Raw genomic sequence first — 18,953 nt, forward strand, 5'->3', positions numbered from 1 at the left:
ACGTAAAATTAGAAGATACAAATTAATATATTTTACATTGCCCCTACTTCTCAGACCGCGAAATTCAATTATACCTGAACGTGCACTCCAATTACATGAAATGTCTGATCAATTTCACTTACAACGTATGACAGTGAATTCTTTCAAATCTGAAAATTTATTTTCCACTTTTAATTCAAGTTATGTGACTGACTCAATTCTTTTCAAATATGGTGGTATATTTCATTTTATAATTTACATAATACATATTGACTCAAATTTGTCCTTAATGTCATTTGTACTGCAGCCACATTTAATGCTATTTTATTTTTCATGATTCCATGTTGCCTCATTGCACTTAAGAACTTAAAACCTGGTAAGTAAAATTGCAACAGATGCCAAATATAAATGAAAAGTACTGAAAGATAACATAATGTTCAGATTATACAAAATTCACTAATTTGTTCTCTCTCTTAATCTGTTTGAAGTAAAAGTAGCCTTATGTGTAAAAGAACTGGATATAATGAAAACAAACTCATATACAAAAAGCAAAGCACAAGATTCAATTACACACGTTGTGGAAATTATGTCATACAAAAATGACAGAGCACCCCTTTCTTGTAGTTTACTCCGAGTGGTTGAAGTCTTTAGCAGCTCTGACATTGACACAAGCCTGGTGACACAATTGCTTGCACACTGCCAGGAGATTGCTGAGAGCATTCTAGCTTGCGAGACCAACAGCTTCCATTCGGTAAGAACTTAAGACTACAAATGAGGTTACTAGATAGAAGCCCCATCAAGTTTTTGTTCATTTCACTGAATGATGAAAGAACAAGACAGCAGAAAATACTTTGAGCTTTTAGACCTTGGGTTCTCAACTTTTTACAGATCTAGGGCCATATTTCCCTCTGCTTATTGACTGAGGGGCAGTGAGGTTATAAATCCTCTTTTCTCTTAATACTCTCAGTCACTCCAGTAAGCCAACTATATGAGGATAATTTTTTGTCTTTTATTTGTAAATTCAGGGTTCATCCTTGCATGGCTATTCTATTAGAAACAACATATAATCACACAGTGCTTATAATGAAGAGACATGGACTGCCAATGTACATTCTTTATGAAAGCTAACACTAAATCATGTAATTGCAGGAAGTGATGTATCAGACAGTTCATCAACTGGAGTGGCAAAAAAGAACTCTCATGGAAATGATGTACAATGATGACTCAACATCTGGGGCAAAAAACACATGTAAATCTTATTTTTTTATATCCATTTCATTGGTTTTAAAGCACAATAAATTAGGTTTAGGCAGTAAAATAGATGGATAAAACAATTCTAACATGGCACAGTGGTTTGTACACGATTTCCTATTTCAGAGAGTTTTCTCAAAATAGCAAAAACCAGTTCATTTCTATAATGGTGAAGTGTTGCATTTTCTGTGAGGTACAGACTGAATTATTAAATGTTATTTAGATGAGCTTCAGGCTTCAAGAGGTTAAAATGTCAGCCTGAACTGATGACTAGTAGTCTTGCTGTCTCTAAATGCAAATATTTTAACATAATTAAAAAAATGCAAACCATTCCAAATTCATAATTCACATTCATGTCTTTAAGTAAACTGACACATGAGAAGGTACCAAAATATAAGTGTCATTCCCAGACAATGCATACAAAGACCACAGAAAATTTGGGTGGGTCATAAACCAAAAGACAATTAAATGCATCCTTACATGGTGCAACTCTTGCATAAAATTCCCACTCCTCATCATAACTGGAGGCATGGCTGTCCCACAGGGGAGCATTCTACCAATGCGGACTCAGACAAGTCTGCTCGTCGAAGATGTATCGAGGACACAAGACAGGTACCGAGTGCAGGAGGACTGGATACTGTGGCAGGACTTCCAGAAACAAAGAAACTATTGCGCGAGGCAGTGCTTCTGCCCCTCAAGTTCCCACACCTCTTCACAGGTGCAGCGCAAACCAAAATACAGTAAAGCTATTACAGGACACACCACATCATAAAGATCAGTCTGAGAGTTCATTAATGTTTCTCACAATTTATTTAAAATATGTCAGATTTAACAACTGTAAATAACCCTCTCCTTGTACAGCTGTTGAAGAAAATCAAGGATTCACAGCTACCACATGATCCTACTTTTATCATGTGTTTCCTTCTCATTTGCATCAATAAACACAACTTCTGTTAACATTGCCAGTGATTTAACCCTTAAAGGTGTATCAAACTGACTCACGCCAGGGTCTAGACATAAATAATTAAACCACATCGAGTTTGTCTTCTGGAGTTAGGCAGTGTTATTTTGTATGCATCTGATTTTAATTAATGAAGCTACGTAATAATATTAAAGGTGGCCTCCAGCCATGCACTCGCATTCTGCTGTATGGACCGCCAGGAACAGGAAAAACACAGCTCGTCAATGCATTTGCTGCAGAGCTGAACATTCCATTCTATAGTGTGACAAGTGCTGACCTGCTCTCTTCGTGGGTGGGGGAGACTGAAAAGTGAGTACAAGTAACACGCTGTACCTATGCCATATTTTTTAAACAGAGGATGATTAGGTTTCTGATACAGCACCGTGCAAGTGGAAAGCAAATCTGACTGTTTTCAGCGAGGAATTGAACTGGGTTCCTCTTGCATATCAGATGAATGCTTGGAAACAGGAGACTGATGGAATTGGAAAATTCTGTGTGTTCTCTGTCCATTACTTTAATTTGAAGGTAGAAGTGTTTCATCTCTGCCATCATAATGAAGTGATCTGTTGATTCAGGTTGATCCGGGAACTGTTTGAGTACACACGGGAACGAGGTGAATGTTCTGTGGTATTCATAGATGAGGTGGACAGCATCTGTCGCCAGCGAACATCCACAGAGCAGGATTCAACACGCAGGTGACGTACAGCATAAAATACAGATCTCATTAAAATCCTGAAATATTTTCCAATGTGAAGTATGACTCATAAAATACAACAGAACTTAGGTCTATGTCTGTATATGTAGTATCTCTATTACTGAATAGTCCATTAATTAAGTTGATTATGATGCCAGGATGAAGACAGAGCTACTGACACAGATGGACAGATGTGACAAACAAATATTCTTGATGTGTGCTACAAACTGTCCGTGGGACATCGACTCTGCATTCCTGCGACGCTTTCAAAGGCGTATCTATGTTCCACTGCCTAAAGGGTATGAATGCTATTGTATAACCTTAAAATATATCACACCCGTTTTCTTGAACAGGCTCAAACAACTCTACAGAACAGCAGATTCTGCCACTCTACGAGACCAGATTATAATTACATTCATTCTAACATTTTAGCTTCCACTTTGTTCTTAATGGGGGGGGGGGGACTAGATCGTCAAATAGGCATGTTATCTGTGTATCCAGCCTTTCACATAAAGTCCCCACTACTGCTGTCTGACATAAACTGAAATGAGTCATCAAATTCTGGTAAATTTCACAGTATAACATTTTATGAAAATCCATTCAGTTGTTGATATATGCATACACACAGATAAATGGATGAAGAAATGTTAATAAGTGCTACTCAGGATTGTCACCATAACTAATAAGAAACACAAAATCTTGCTCCGTGTACCTCGCCACAGGAAAGACAGAATGGAGATACTCCAGATACACACTTCCGGAGCCCGCCTGTCCCTGTCGAACACTGAGTGGGAGGTGCTTCTGGAGAAAACCGATGGCTACTCAGGTTGTGACCTCGCAAACCTGACAAGCAGCGCACTTTTAGAGCCCATGCGTGACATGGTCAAAGCTACTCACTGGGTCACCACTTCCTGTAAGTACTTGACACTACGATTCAACAGCGTGAAAGCAATTCCTACACTTATACAAACTCTGATCTCTAAATACTGTACGGCACATGTGTTGCAGCCGGCCAGATAATGCCATGTGCCAGTAATTATCCAGGTGCTGTTCAGAGACCACTGTGCGATCTGCCAGCTGATAAGGTAACAAGTTTTCACAATCTATTTCCCTTAAAATTAATTTTAATATTATCATTCTATTTATATACTTATTTCCTAAACCTATTTCAAGGGCACATATAAAATCCAAAAATTATTTTTGTGTGCATAATATTACGTCTAACAGAACAATCTGGCAAGAGATGATAAATTCATGGTAATGATAACTGGTGATTAAATCAAGAAGATAAAATGGATGAGGCATGTAGAATGCATGGGTAAAATAAGAAAAACACACAAAATTCTGATTAGGAAAGCTGAAGAGAAGCACTTGGAAGACCTAAGTGCAGACTGGATGAACCATTGGATTCTATGAAAGCAACTGCAGAATATGAATTTCTGTCTTAAACCTAAAAATGTTTCGATAAGAATTGCAGATCTGGCTAATAACATTTTATGTTATCCCCACTTTTAGGGCAAATGAGCTATTGCATGCAGTTTAAGCAACATGGAAACATTTCATTTGAGAATAAGGAACACTTAAGCGTGGGCATGATGATATTTACATTTTGCAGGTTGTGGCTCGTGACGTTACATTAGCTGATTTCTCGACGGCCATGCAAAGCACACACAAGACCGTCAGCAGTGATGATCTTGTCAAGTTTGAGTGCTTCACTGTCAAGTATGGGCAGTTCGGCTAAATGAAATCAGACGCTACAAAAATGTGTACAGACATATCAGCTTGAATATCCAGTTTCAACAGACTTTCAGGTGAAAAATTTCTTCAGTTGAATGAAGTGCCATGTTTGGACAAAAAAATAAAAGGTATAAACTCTACAAGAAAACTTACATTCCATATTTTGAGTTACAGTGGCTTTATTATATTTCTTTCTTTCCATTGTGTTTAAGTTTTGCTTCTCTGTACCCAAAACTGTGGAAAAATGAGGGCATGTCTCGCACCAACAAGTCGCCAGATGCTCGTCATATCTGAGATTCACATGCATCTGCACACAAGGCAAGGCGCTGGGACTGTGACCTCGCCACAAACATTTTTAGCCTGCAGCTGGTGATGACAAGGTCAGAGTTTCCAGCTGCTGACAAGAGGCTGGTTCTGTGTTGGTGCCAGAACATAAAACTGGAGCGTGCTATTGTCCAACATGTTTGCGAGCGTGAGCATTACAATATAGTATAGATAAACTGTGACTTACTGCCAGTTTGTCATTTATCTTTCGACTACACTAAACAATATCAATTAAACATGGTCAGTAATCCATGGAATGTTCTTCTTTGTCACCCATCTGTTTTAATTAACACGGCTCCTCGAGTTTATCCTGAGAAACGACCACTCTTGAGCTACTACTAAAATAAAATTACAATACTACAAAAATACATCGAGACAGAAACGTTGCCAGACATAAAACAAATATATAAACCTTTTCAATGTAATCGTTTTAACATATAAACTGCCACTATTACCAAAGATCAATACTACTTAATTTTGTTGTCAGATATGATGTTCAAAAAACAAACTACGATTCAACAAATTTTTAAAAACTGAAAGGTTTGGAAGAAACAGGTTGTCACTTCAAAATATGTGAAAACTGTTTTGTAACCGCTTGATTTACAGAACAACGCCAAATGTTTTATGCGCCGATGATCGTAACAATAATAATAATGTGAATCCAACAATTTACAGCACCTGTAAATCAGATGTTATGGAATTCTTCAGTTTATATTTGCACTAAAATTCATGTCAAAAAGTTTAGTAAAAACCCAACGGACACCTGCTCCATCAATATCATCGTGGTCAATGGACACACAACAGATATAAAAATCATTGGTTTTTTAACTCACTTTTGACACAGCTGATTATCTAAGAGAATTTTAGTGCATTTACTCACCACAAAAGCTTCAAATTTTACAGTTTATATTTACCTAAAGTTTATAAAAGTGAAACATTCTTTCACATAAAGCCTATCTATCAGATTGGAATGCTACATCATTCTTAGCAGTTAAAAGGTTCCCGCAGTAAGACCTACAAACAATATTAATGCTCAAGAGCACGTGTTTCCAAGAAAGACAAGGTGCATCATAAGGCCACAGCAATCTGCCGTCTGCCACCGAATCACACAAAGATCTCTCCGTTAGCTGCCACCACTGATCTTTGTGCAATAATAATCAGAGAGCAGCAGCACCAAAAGATGAGGAACACTTCTGTTTTAAATTCACACTGCCATACAACTAGAACCAACAGTTCCCATAAAAGTGCACCATAAATTTTGACTGACTAGTGCTGCAGATGATCATTAAAACTGTAATACATATCTCAACAGCTATAGTCAGAGCCGCCAATATGACTCGCACCTGCCCCAACTGCTATAACATCACAGCCCTCACATAGCTTGGCATTAGAAGTGTTCTATGGGACACTGTTGGAACCAACGACATTTAAAGCCCTCACTCCTACATTACAGGGGCTCAAACTTAATCACAGCTTTAATTTTTGTTCTTAATAAAACTCACACAGAGAGGCCACAGGCTGTCCACTTACACAGTCTACAAAAGCAGTGTTATTCAGCTCTCAAAACGAATCAGAGCAAATACAATGCAACAAGCTTCAAGAACACGATTCAATGTCCTGCGATTGAATATAATATGAGAAAGGATTAGATGGCAGGAAACCTTGATAAAAGAATCACAACTGTTAATTACTGAAAATATGAAAACTAACCCTTCCGTTAAGGATTTATCAGGTGTCCAAAATCAAAGCGAAAAGTTGGTGCACTATAACTCACTCAAATAGCGCAGTACTGAGCAGGTGGTTTGTAATTTTCCATTTACCGATTGCTTATATCTTTACTGTCTTCCAGCGACCACTTACATGCAGAAATTTTGGAAACTATCTTCAATACCTATGTCAGGGATTCCAAAACTATGGGTTGTAAACACCTTATGTGTACACAATACATTAACACTAGATCTTCTTTGTGTGTTAATATTATTTTAAAATACATCAACAAAAAGCAATGAGATACTAATTTTATAAACACATTAATTTTTTGACTACCTCAATTGTTTCCCTTTCTAAAAGAAAATTACTTGTGAAACAGTATGTAGAGGTCATGGACTTGATGGCGGGTGTCTGGAAGAACCTGAGGAATTCTAACGGAAAAGTACTATTTTTAAATGAAACATATTGTGGTATGCCTGTCCAGTCATTGCTGTGGCCACTCTGGTTTACAAACACTTTACCATCCAGTACACAATTTCCATTTACTCTTTATTTTCTGTTGCTGTGCTCTTTCACCCCATAGGTTTATACAACACACACGACACACCACAATAAGGCGATTTTATTTAGCTGCTTCTTATAAAAGGCTGCTTGTCAGCAATCATCAGTCTTTGTCCTCCATAACTTCTCAGCCTGAACATGGCACAAAAGATTCAGTAGATACGTCAACTAAAATGTACTATTTTTAACACATTCATGCCAAACTGGGTTTGCCATTGGCATACCACATGGGTTCCGCCTCCTTCTTAAATGTTGCAATGAAACATTTTACTCAGTAATTTAATCACGATACCTACATCTCGTCTGTATGACAGAATTTTGTGAACACTTATATGATTCTCTGGTCTCCCTGGCACAAACGTGTCAGATTTGCCATGTAGCTGCAGTTATTAGCGGAAATATTCTTCTCCCTACCTTAAAACAGCAAACACATGAAAATACAAATCTCTTAAATGAAAATGCAAAACCACACAATGTCAGTGGTGGTCATCGACAACTGAGTCCAGATTTAATAACGTGCGCTGGATATGCCAACATGCAGGCTGAGAAGTTTCCTAGTGTTACACCACATGGACAACTTTACAAAATCAATTTGTACAAAGTTTTCCTGAACTATTCATGCCCTGAGTTGAATTTCAAGCATACCATCTACATAGTCTTGCCTGCTTGCAACCCAAAGAAGGGGGGGGGGGGGGGGGGGGGGAGAGAAAAAAGGGAAAAAAAAAAAAACTTTGTTACCTTTTATGGGTCATGGCCTCATGTATACCATTTTTCTAACAATGTTGGAAGGATTATATTGGGCTGGAATGTGATTTCTTAAATGCCACATTGTTTAGCATACCTCTTTTAATACAAGATCTATACTGATTAAAAACAAAACATAGATCTCCAGCTTCAACACAAATTTCTTTTTCTTTTAATTTTTGGACAGTCTGACAAATATAATAGACAAAAAAGTATCAAGCTTGACTCAGTAAAAATGTGTTTGTGATTTAAATGTTCTAGCCTGAGACCCACACAAGTTTCAGACTCAGGGCAATTAATTCCAAAGTTGTAATTGAAAAACTGAGTTGAGACAGACAAGTAGGAATCTAGCAATGCAACTTAAAATTGTCCACATGACAGCCAACACTTCCACCATGCATTAATATAAAGCTTCTTCTATCTACAGTCCTGCCAACTACAAGCAAGAGCACAAAACATGACCACTCCAAGGTCTACCATCTCATTTGAACATAACCGTATTGTCTTCTCATTCAGTTCCAACAGAGGAAATTGATAAAAACAAAGCCTGTCACTAATTTCCAGCACAGCATCAGTAACTGACTTAATAATAAGTAACATAGACATTAAATAACTCTGCTATTACACTGTAACATCCCTGCTGGCAGCAGTGCGTGTTCTGTTTAATTATACTGTGTCAACTACAGAGGTCATGCAGCACTGAATAATAATAATAATAATTCAATAATAATAATAATAATAATAAAAAGATGATTGTGATTGGTGAGATGAATGGTCATGGAACTTTCCTGTAATTTACCAAAGCCTCAGACTGTACAGCAGACTCTGAGCTGAGATTCAAACTGGATACCTCCTGAATGAACTAGTTTGCCTACCAATGTTTTTTTTTTTAAAAAAAACTGAATTTTATAATTTATGTTTCCATTAATGACATTGTTTTAATTGTTATAGTTCCTGACTGTAATTTGTTCCACATGTCAACCTAACCTTGTCACTGACTTCAAGCACAACCCCACATATTCCACGTGTACAAACAGAATTCAATTATCTTTAAATTACCACTCTCTTTGAAACTAATGGTTACATGGTTAGTTGGGGATGTCTTCAAACCCCTTAAGCTTTGTTTGCCATTTACAGAGCAATGTAAAAAAAATATCGCATTCTGTTATAAGCTTTAATCACATAAGACACGTTTATGATAAAATACAGGATAATTATGAGTTGGGAAGAAAACAGGCATGCCCCAATTTATTATTATTGTAGTTGTCTGATGGTCAATAACTTTTAATCAAGAGCCTGCTGCATTTGGGGGGAAGCAATTATTATTTTCCTGAAAGCAGTCAGAGTAGCAACTTTCCATTACACAAGCATTGCTCTTGTTCAGTTTCTTATTATAGAAGCCCTGAACTACCTTCAATTGTTTCACCTTTAAGGCACAACATTTCTCTTGAACTATTTACGATTAAAATACTGCTAAATCAACCACGATGCATACAATAGCCTCAAAATGAGTATAATTCATATAGTGGTCAGACTCCCCTGTGAAAATTAGCTGAGGTTTAGAGCAGAAATAACTTCTCAGTGCAAATGTTTATAACAGGAGACAGACATACTTATGAACACTAACTTTAGTTTAGCCATGTACGGAAATTATGAGACATGATGTGTTCTCCGATGTATCAAATTACCAAACAGTAATGAGGATGAACGGGTCTCTGTTAGGATGGTGCCATCCAATGAAAGGATGTGATGTGAGATGCAAACAGTTGATACAGCTGCATAAAAATTCAAGACTCGGTGTGCAGAATCCAGACAATCCGTAAGACGCAATGCTGCTGCAGGGGTAATTAACAATAGTTGCCTTTCCAAGGATCACTACAGCTACATATATATGCATAATAAAATGCTGTCACATTAACAAATTTAGTGTAGTGGCCATCTTACTACAACTCAAAAAAGTAAAATATGAACTCTCCTGTAACAGAACTAATGATTCAACACTGCCGATACCTGCCACCAAGCATGATCCTAAGCCAGTTAAATCCAGATGAATAGCAGTTTGGAAAATCAAGACAGGGCAATATCACAGTACATGTCTAAGGAAACACCGTAGGGATCAATAAATACGACAAAATTCCAAAAAAAATAAATGGGGCACCTGGTTGCATCTGCCTAAGTCAAATCTCCATTTGACTCCTCTTGAGTAACACTATGTGCTTGTCTTTCTAATTAGCAAGATTTTCAAGGCTTGTGTCCAAAAGAAAAAAGTACTTTCCTCAGGGTACTGAAGCTGTAGGAGATCCCCTCCAACGGCCCCGTATTACTGGCTGCACGTCAGCCACTGGACTGGTGCGCGGAGTGACGAACTTGCTAATTTTAACCTATTTTTCCGATTGGATAACTTGTTCGTCACTGGGTACCAGGCCTGGCTCAATGAAAAACCTCCGTCTCTGTTGAAAGTTCCCGGTTCTGTTGAATTTCTGTTGCTTCCTTTGCGATGTGGTCCATATAACCCGCAAGTCTAACAACTCACGCTGTTGGAGATGTCTGATATGCTGTTTGCGTCTAACCTCGATGGATCTCCCAGTTTGACCTACATATACTTTCCCGCATTCACGTGGAATCTGGTACACGCCGGGGACTTTCGGACACAAATCTTCCTTGAACGGCCTGACCATGTTTATATTTTTTCTTTCGCGGAACATGAACCGTCTTGACGTCACGTTTGGCTACAAGCCTTCTGATTTTGTTAGAAACTGATTTTGATATTAATTTTGCCCACAGGGGCTACATAAAAATTATATTTTTAAAATGGCTGATTATAAGTATGCTTCATATTTTCTTTTAGACATTCCTCATGTACTTCAACTATTAACAGTGTTACTCTTACTTATTAATGTCTTTGCTTATGATAAGATGACCTTTCCAATCTCTAACCAACAAATCTGAGGTTACACTCACAAAAAAAAGAAACCAACTTCCAACAGGTTAAGCCACTTGTTAATCATCAGTAGCTGAGGAACTTGGAAAAGCAACAATTCGGCAGGTCTTGGCTACAAATATCTGTACTATATACAAAAATAATAATAATAATAATAATAGGGATAAAGTAACATCATTATAAAAAATACAAACAATGACACAAACTGAAGCTGTATAACCATTGCAATAAAATATCAATTGTTTTGCAAGCTTTCTGTTGCTTGGGAAATGCTATGCATTTCATAACATAATAATAATAATAGTGTACACAAAAACAAAAAAGAGTTTTCCATTTTGTGGAAAATATCACTAGTAAACTGAAATAATATTGCATTATATAGTAAAGCAAAAAATAAAGCGTTTCTTAAATATATGCATAACATAAACATGCAACACATCCTCAAGACTGACAAACCCTTTTACTGCTACGCAAAAATTTACAACTTTTAATCAGGCCTTGATTACAAGCCATGGGAAACCTGTGCCAGGCGCAATAGCAACTGTAAACTGTGGCACAAAGCAAACCCGACTATTATATTCACAGCGTCAGAAATTCAACTCTGTGAGAGAGGAGATTTACATGTCTTCTCTTTGAATCCTATAAAATGCCTTGAACGGTGAAAACAAATGTTTCTCCATTTAGATTACACGCAAAAATAACTGCCAAGCAATGAAAGGGTTTCCAGCTAAATGTTCTGAATGTGTAACAATATCAATGCGAGACTCAATCATATAAACATGAGGAGCTTGACATTTTCTTTAAACTATAAATAAATAAATAATTTCAACTGCTGTCATTTCATGATGATACTGATGTACTGCCTCCTCACAGGTAGGCAGCTCTGCGACATTTCTTGTCCATACAATATATTGCGCAGTTTCTTATATTAACAGATCATGCGATTATCACAAATGCTATCATTTTTCCTGTACTGGACAGCTTTGCCTGAGCAACACTTAACATGTCATACAACTTTGTTACTAAGAAGTTTCAGACACCGCGTAGTCCGAGTCCAAGTTTAAAGATCAACTGAAGAAACACTGTGCATCATTAAGTAGCACAAATGGAAGCTTAGAAATTTCAATTAACAATTATGACTACATCATCAGGCAATTATTACACATTTGCACACCAATAATAAAATATTAGTGAACGTCAGTGAGGATAGCTGGTGTCATGGCCCGGTACATCACACATGACACCCAACTGTATTATAAAACCCAGCGATAGGTCAGTTAATAGTAATCTGTACCTCCCAAATCCAAAGCAAATGATCTCAATCACTTCTGACAAAGGCAGGAGGTGACTTCTGGTGGCAAAATACAAAACCACAGAAAAAACAAGTTGATGGGCAGCAACAACTGACATATGTTAATCTTACAAGGCTAGGTTTGACCTTGCATGCAAACAACCATGTCAAGTTCCTTTCACTTTCTCACGCTAAAGAGATGCACGTTACAGAATCATTCACTGTGTGCAACAAGACAGAAGTGCATCACTGAAAGACACATGACCCCGGACGGTCAGAAGTTGAAAGTGCGTTGTGCTTGTAAGTTAGAAGCTGCGACTGTGTGCACAAACATGAGAGATATGTCCAAACTTACGGCAGTTCACCTTACCAACGCACATAATGGTGAAATAATTTATCATTCTGATACACTGTCAATTGCAAATGTTCGAAGAAAGAAGATTCTTACATACATTTATGCTTTAGTTTCACTGCTGTTTTAATAAGAATTTTTATTACAGCAGAGATAACGATTTTACGTGCAACTAATACGACCGTTTGCCGAACCACCTACAAAACATTTAAGTAACTCCTTATTTAAATTTCAAGGACATGACCAGAAAATATATAATTTATCAACCTAATTTTCTTACAATTGTTTCACGATTATAACAGGCTTCCTGGAGCCTTAAAAATTGCACTAACGATGGTTAACTGTGTCTGAAGTGGAGCAAAACCAAAGCTGACTAGTACTCTACGCAGCTGTCGAAGCTTCATCTCAGTACCAGGGCACAAATATCCTTTCAAGGGCACAATTACACATGTAATATTTACTACTCTGAAACCAAATGCTCTCAACTGAAACAAAAGCATTACTTAGAGAAGAGAAGATTTAACAGCAGACTTTTCAGACTTAAACAGACCAATGGCACCTGAATACAGCAAATTCTTGTAACAGCACAAGTACTGCTACGGTACGCCTGAAATCACATCAAAGGACTGAAAAGGGTTAATGAAACGGATTTTCAAACAGGCATTCTCCAACAAATTGCAGGTCTGAGGTATGAATTACTTGGCATCTGAGACTGAGAGAAGCACACGGCACAATTCTCGCAAAATAAATGACAAAAAGTTGCAAGGTGGGCAAACCTCACATTCAGAACAAGAAATAATTCCACTTACAGCAAAAAAAAAAAAAAGCTCATTTTGAGCTGAAAGGTGACACACGTGGCTGGTTGAACAAGTAAATTGCTGCCGTGACGGTTGGCATCTCCATCACAAACAAAAATATTTGTACGCAGGTTTAGTTGTTGCACATCAAATTTGTACAATAAATTTTTGTAAATGGTTGTACATTTTCACAGGGTTGGCAGCCCTGCATAGGCACTGGAGGTCTTGGTTCCTGGTTCAAATTCCGCACAGAGTAAAAAGCTGAACCGTGCACGACACATTTCACTTGTTCATGTAGTATCAAAGCACTGATGTGGAAACAAAGCTGTTGACAGGGACGTCACCGACGTACGATTAAAAAACCGAGACGCTCTGTCACAATCAGCATGACAACAGATACTACCAAATTTAAAATTTCTAGGTCAAAAGCAACTCACGAGTGACGTGACATCCATGTCATATAACACTGGCATGCCATTCCACTCAACAACCATAATTCTACTGTGCTGAGGTGGTCTATTCAGTGGCGAGTTCCCCCGAGTTAAAGCAGAACTGTCCAATCTTCGGGTTTTATTATCAGAGAGATAGCTATTTAGCCACCGAACAAAGGTGATTGAAGTTTATGCTATTATCATATCTCCAATTTATAACTTTTGAAGTAATAGACTGATTTTCATGATAATCTTATATATATGATTCCCTTACACTAATTTTAATATAGTAGCACGTGGTTTGTAAGTCTAGAATAAAAGTAGAACCACGTAACATTTTGCATGCTGATAACAGAAGCTGTCTCTGTGCTTAAGAAAATGAGCTGCAGATAGAATGGGAGCAGGGAGGTATCACAGAAATCATTAACCTCTGCAGTTGATGGAGGTGCACAGTCAGCTTCACTTTCCAGCCAATCATTTCTCAGGAGAGAGCTTCAGGGATATCCTAACACTCTAAAGCAAATAGAATTAAATAAAATATTTTCAATTTCCAAATTTTCAGATTTCAATTTGTTCCATGCCAGTTTTGCCAAAAATGATGCTAAATAATTGTAAAAGCATTTACGTAAGAACAGAATACGTAGTGTTACTATAATGATAGAAAATACACGAAAGAGACAAAGACGTAAGACTAGTTCATGCACTTCTTTCACCTTAAATCTAATAATAATGACAAATTTCTTATCACCAAATTTATGCCTACTGTGGAAGGGAATATCCCAATGTATGCTGCATGATACCGTTTCCACAAGCAGTGCAAGATACTTCATCCAAACACACGTGCATCAAGTGGTGCACTATTACATCTACTGTGAGATACCTGCAAAACTTCCCTGGTTAAGTTGCAGCTGCCTCAGAAACTTGATGCAGCCATCACTCCATTACGCTTCAACACAGTTCTGTTACAAGAAATGTCTATGTTGGTTGGTACTGAGCCAGACAGCGTTTGACCAACGCTACCATTCTTAATGGACTTCCCACCACCTGGTGACAAAGCAGTTTCTGGTCCATAGCAATTGCCTGTCATCATCCTGTCATCGTAAAGTGAAAATCTGGCACCGGACTTCCCTTTGCCGCGTATCCGCCTCACGGATGGGGGGACGTCGCCAGGCGTTTTAATACGAGAATTAGGATCCTTCAAAAGGCGCGTGGTCGAGTCAGAGTTCCGAGTGCCAAACACTTGCTGGAAATGATCCTCAAGGCTTTGTCGTGAGCCGGCATTTGGCTTAATGAGCGGCAGGGTTGATGGTCGGCGGTTTTTGGATGTTTTGGAGACCTCGTCCTCGTTGATACTCTTGTTGTTCTGGGTATCTTCATTGCATTGGTTTAATGGAGACATAACTGATGTCACCACCCCATTCTTCTTCCCACCTGCTGGGAGGAGGCATACCCGAGTCTCCATTATCATGGGTGATTTCTTTAGGGCTGGTGTTAACCCATTCTGGCGGACTAAAAGATTTGACTTGGACTCATCACTTTCAATCAGAGCATCACTGTCTTTATTCACATTTGACATCCTGTTAGTCTGTTCACTGCCACATCTGTCTTTGGCTGTGTACATTCCAAAGAGCAAATACTTCTTCGAGTCCAGCAGTTTGCGTAGTCCTCCCCACCCACCGCTCCTGCCCCAGTTGCCCCACCTTGATGCACTTTTGTTTCCATCACTCAAGGCAGAACCATTCCCAGGAATGTTTGGCTGCTTGGGGATGGTGGCGTACGTGGTAGTGTTACTGGAATCATACACAGCATTCTGCACGTAAGGAATGGGCGTGGCAGGACGCAGACTGTTGTTGTTCACACTCTGCGACATGCCCAGGTAGTCATGTGATACCAATGACTGAGACTCAAATGATGCCATGTACTGGCCAGCGGCATGCTTAGAGGAGCGGTCCACCAGCGTGTTGCCATTGCAAGACAGCTCCTCGTCTGACGGAGCCTGTAGCATCAGGTTCCGTTCCATGCATGGGTTTCGCCCCTGGTATGGTTGCAAGGCCCCTCGTGACAGGGACTGAATGCCTGATGACACACCGTAACTGTTTACAAGTGTTGCCGTGTGATTGGAGTTCTTGTCTGCAAATTGTAAAGCAACATACTACGTTACAGGATGACAATAAAGTGGCCTTACATCAAGGAACAGATCCAAGTCTTGGACTGTCCAAAGTCAGACTTAAATTTTAGATAACCAAATTTACCTAGAGGCATGGGTTCAATTCAAAGTATACACTTACATGATGGGTCCGGGTGTGGCTCAGATGGGGACATGGTCACCATTGTTTCTACAGTTCCCTCCGATATGGTTGACTCTCGTGTGTCCTTACCAAATGTGGCACTGCTCTGGCTTCCAGACCGAACAGAGCAGCCTACAAACACACCACCCGCAATTACACATCTCTGAATTAAGAATCTTTCCAAAAAATGACAGAACCCTTCCTTTACACTCTAATTATCTTAAACATTGCACATGGTCCAAAGTCTATTTGATACACTCGGCACCTTAAGATGTTAAATATAAATGGGGTACCTGTATCCTCCCCTGAATCCAGTAGCAGCTGCCTGTTTGAGTCGCCCAGCAATCCGCTGGACACAACTGCGGCTCCTGTATTGTTATTTACACTGCTGCGCACAGTTGCGACAAGCTGGGCTTGTTGTCCGCTGTTAGGAAAGGTGGGGTTCACTGTTGGACTAACTCCTGATACATACATTGTTCCTGCAAGAGACATACAGCAATGAGGAACTTACAGCCAGCGACTGACAAATCCGAAGTCGTCCTAGCAAAGAAACAACCAAAACACGTGCACATGCGCAAGCGTGCACACACAATCTGCAATATTTGTTTCAAAGAAAACAGCTCATCTCTATTACAAGGGTCAATTCTTTCATATTTAAGTAAATAATCACTGTTTATTCTGAGAATCCGAGGAGAACTTCTAAATACGTCTGCGGGCAAAAGGAAGGTGTATTTAATATTGAAATAAGTGGTACATATAGGAACTGCTGGGCTTTAAAATGTTATGAGTACTGTATTCTGCTCATAAGATTAGTTGGAAATGTACCACCAAAAAATAAAAAAGTTACAGTTCTCAGCACATATAAGTTTCTAAGCTGAAGTTCTAGCAGGAACTTCAAATTCAGCATAGTGATATCACAAGAAACATCGATACGAATAATGGAAAGAACGCGAAAACAGAACAGAATTTGTTTTGGTGATGAACCATAGACATTTGGAACAGAAGATAGTGCTTTACAGCACCACATATTATACGGCACCTCTCTGGCGGTCCCACAGTGTTGGTAATTCCTGGAGCCGTTCCTCGACGCAAAGTGCAGTGAGTCTGGCCTCCGCATCCTGGTCCCAGCAGTCTTCCACTGTCTCCCGCACCAGCTTGACAGCAGTCCAGTCACGCCACAACTCAGGGAACAAGGGACGTGCCTTATGGCGAGACACCAGAACCTGCATCTGTTCAAATGTGGGGTGGTGACCTGTAAAGGCACAGTTCTGTAACTACCTTCATAATCAGAGCAAAGTCTCATCTTGACCACATTAAATCAAGTTTGCTCACCAACTTCAGCTTCAAATGGCTGTCTGTATGGAGGTGTCTCCGCACCACTCTGGTACAGGTCCGAACATCGCGATGCCAACTCCCAAAGAACCAGACCCAAGGCATACACATCGATCTGTTTCAGCGATGATTCACAATCCCTGAGATTTACCGCTCCCTCCAACACTTCAGGTGCCATGTAGCGCAGCGTGCCCACCTGAAACAACCAGTACAATGGAAATTCTATCTACGATACTGAATATTCTTTGCGCAGTTCACGGTTATTCAGATAAAAAATTAATTTTGGCTTTCAAGCAAGCAAAAAGTTCATTACCAAGTTCACAGAGTCCGCTACTGGGACATACCCCTGGCATTTAACATTTTAAAAATCCATTTCTGTAAAGTAACAGTTACTCACATCATTAATGGACTTGGTTTCTGCATGTTGCTCTTCCCCATTGTGGAAATACTTAGAACCAGAGATTTTCATAGCAAAACCAAGGTCACACAGGCAGCAGGACAGGTCTGCCTTCACCAGGATGTTACGGGAATTCAGGTCCCGGTGACTGACGCACGGTTTCAACTTGTCTGGAAGCAGGATGACACGCAGTCAGTCAAACGCCACTCGGATACGAAAACACGAACATCTAATATGTGCACTGCCACTTACCTCCTTTTCTCACATCTGTGTGTAGGTGGGCAAGGCCCCTCGCTACAGTTAAGGACATCTTGCAGAATGTGGGCCAATCCAACACATTCGTTCTGAGATAGTCTTGCAGACAACCATTTGGGGCATAAGACAAAACCAGCAGATACTCCAAACAGTTTTCTAAACTCTCTCGTTCAACATAGCCTGCAAACAAAGCGGTTCCTAAGATTCCAAACAACTGAAACAAGACAACTGAGCACGTAACTTGAATCTAAAAAGTACACCATCCACTGGTGTGGCCAATTGCTAACCAAAGTAGGTAAGGAGGGCAGGATTGTCCATAAATGGAAGGCAGTAGATGTCACGTTCATTGTAGAAGTAGTTGCGATAATGGCTGGGGAAGATCTTTACTGCCACCTCCTTGTCATTGACCGTTCCCTTCCACACTGACCCATAACGACCCTGACCTGCAACAGAACTCCGTCATATTAACGATATTCTAAATTGCAGCTAAATTTGACACAACAAAAACAGCTAAACACTCAGTAACGTAATTGATAAGTATTCCTGGAGGAGAAGGGAGGAGGAGGAAAAGATAGAGAGAATGCACCTATTACCCTGCTGCTTCCTAACCAATTCACGAATCAGAAGAGGGCCGAGACACTCATTACTCACCGACAGTATTGGAAAGTTTGAGGTGCTCAAGAGCATAGCTGCCAGAATGAAGGCCATTGGCACCTCCATTCTCCATGAGATGGACGGCATCAGGTGCTGGTTTGCAGACGCCCATGGCACCACCGTGACAGAGCCGGTATACCAACACACCCATCATTACCACCACAAATGTGCCCACGCACACCAAAGGGATGATCCAAGTAAGCTTGTCTGTAGCCGGCTGCTCCAGAAACTCTGTTGCTGAAATATTAGGACCA

General features: G+C 39.4%; 2 protein-coding genes across 6 annotated transcripts in view; one reads left to right on the forward strand and one right to left on the reverse strand.

The window, feature by feature from the left end:
- Positions 1 to 18: 18 nt before the first annotated feature.
- Positions 19 to 4,783, forward strand: LOC110830174 (uncharacterized). 3 transcript variants are annotated; one of them, XM_087352390.1, is made up of 10 exons: positions 19 to 355; positions 604 to 730; positions 1,129 to 1,228; positions 1,775 to 1,948; positions 2,347 to 2,500; positions 2,767 to 2,886; positions 3,044 to 3,184; positions 3,608 to 3,798; positions 3,894 to 3,970; positions 4,501 to 4,783. In XM_087352390.1, exons 3-10 carry the CDS (start codon positions 1,135 to 1,137, stop codon positions 4,624 to 4,626), a joined length of 1,077 nt encoding a protein of 358 aa, XP_087208516.1. In that variant the 5' UTR covers positions 19 to 355; positions 604 to 730; positions 1,129 to 1,134; the 3' UTR covers positions 4,627 to 4,783. The 3 variants fall into 3 exon arrangements, with proteins under 3 accessions (XP_087208516.1, XP_087208514.1, XP_087208515.1); XM_087352388.1 differs by lacking the exon at positions 19 to 355 and having other exon boundaries at positions 542 to 730; XM_087352389.1 differs by lacking the exons at positions 19 to 355; positions 1,775 to 1,948 and having other exon boundaries at positions 542 to 730.
- The window catches only part of wit (kinase protein wishful thinking), a 27,799-nt gene continuing 13,629 nt past the window's right edge, over positions 4,784 to 18,953 (reverse strand). For all 3 annotated transcript variants that reach the window (XM_022064631.2, XM_022064630.2, XM_087352376.1), the window contains 9 exons: positions 18,697 to 18,936; positions 18,333 to 18,488; positions 18,043 to 18,225; positions 17,791 to 17,960; positions 17,394 to 17,589; positions 17,101 to 17,313; positions 16,355 to 16,540; positions 16,062 to 16,193; positions 4,784 to 15,903 (listed from right to left, as the gene is read on the reverse strand). In XM_022064631.2, the coding sequence (XP_021920323.2) occupies positions 14,687 to 15,903; positions 16,062 to 16,193; positions 16,355 to 16,540; positions 17,101 to 17,313; positions 17,394 to 17,589; positions 17,791 to 17,960; positions 18,043 to 18,225; positions 18,333 to 18,488; positions 18,697 to 18,936 (2,693 nt within the window). In that variant the 3' untranslated portion in view covers positions 4,784 to 14,686. The remainder of the gene's footprint in view (positions 15,904 to 16,061; positions 16,194 to 16,354; positions 16,541 to 17,100; positions 17,314 to 17,393; positions 17,590 to 17,790; positions 17,961 to 18,042; positions 18,226 to 18,332; positions 18,489 to 18,696; positions 18,937 to 18,953) is intronic.

Source organism: Zootermopsis nevadensis, unplaced genomic scaffold, assembly GCF_977971745.1.
Source record: "Zootermopsis nevadensis isolate Lab colony 2312 unplaced genomic scaffold, Znev_1.0 Znev_ptg000021l, whole genome shotgun sequence".
In the NCBI taxonomy this organism is placed as follows: Eukaryota; Metazoa; Arthropoda; class Insecta; order Blattodea; family Termopsidae; genus Zootermopsis; species Zootermopsis nevadensis.

Coding starts and splice junctions, on each gene's coding strand:
- LOC110830174 (XM_087352388.1), top strand. CDS start 566: ATGTCATACAAAAATGACAGAGCACCCCTTTCTTGTAGTTTACTCCGA. Junction 2,501..2,766: donor TGGGTGGGGGAGACTGAAAA/GTGAGTACAAGT, acceptor CTGTTGATTCAG/GTTGATCCGGGAACTGTTTG. Junction 3,185..3,607: donor TATGTTCCACTGCCTAAAGG/GTATGAATGCTA, acceptor ACCTCGCCACAG/GAAAGACAGAATGGAGATAC.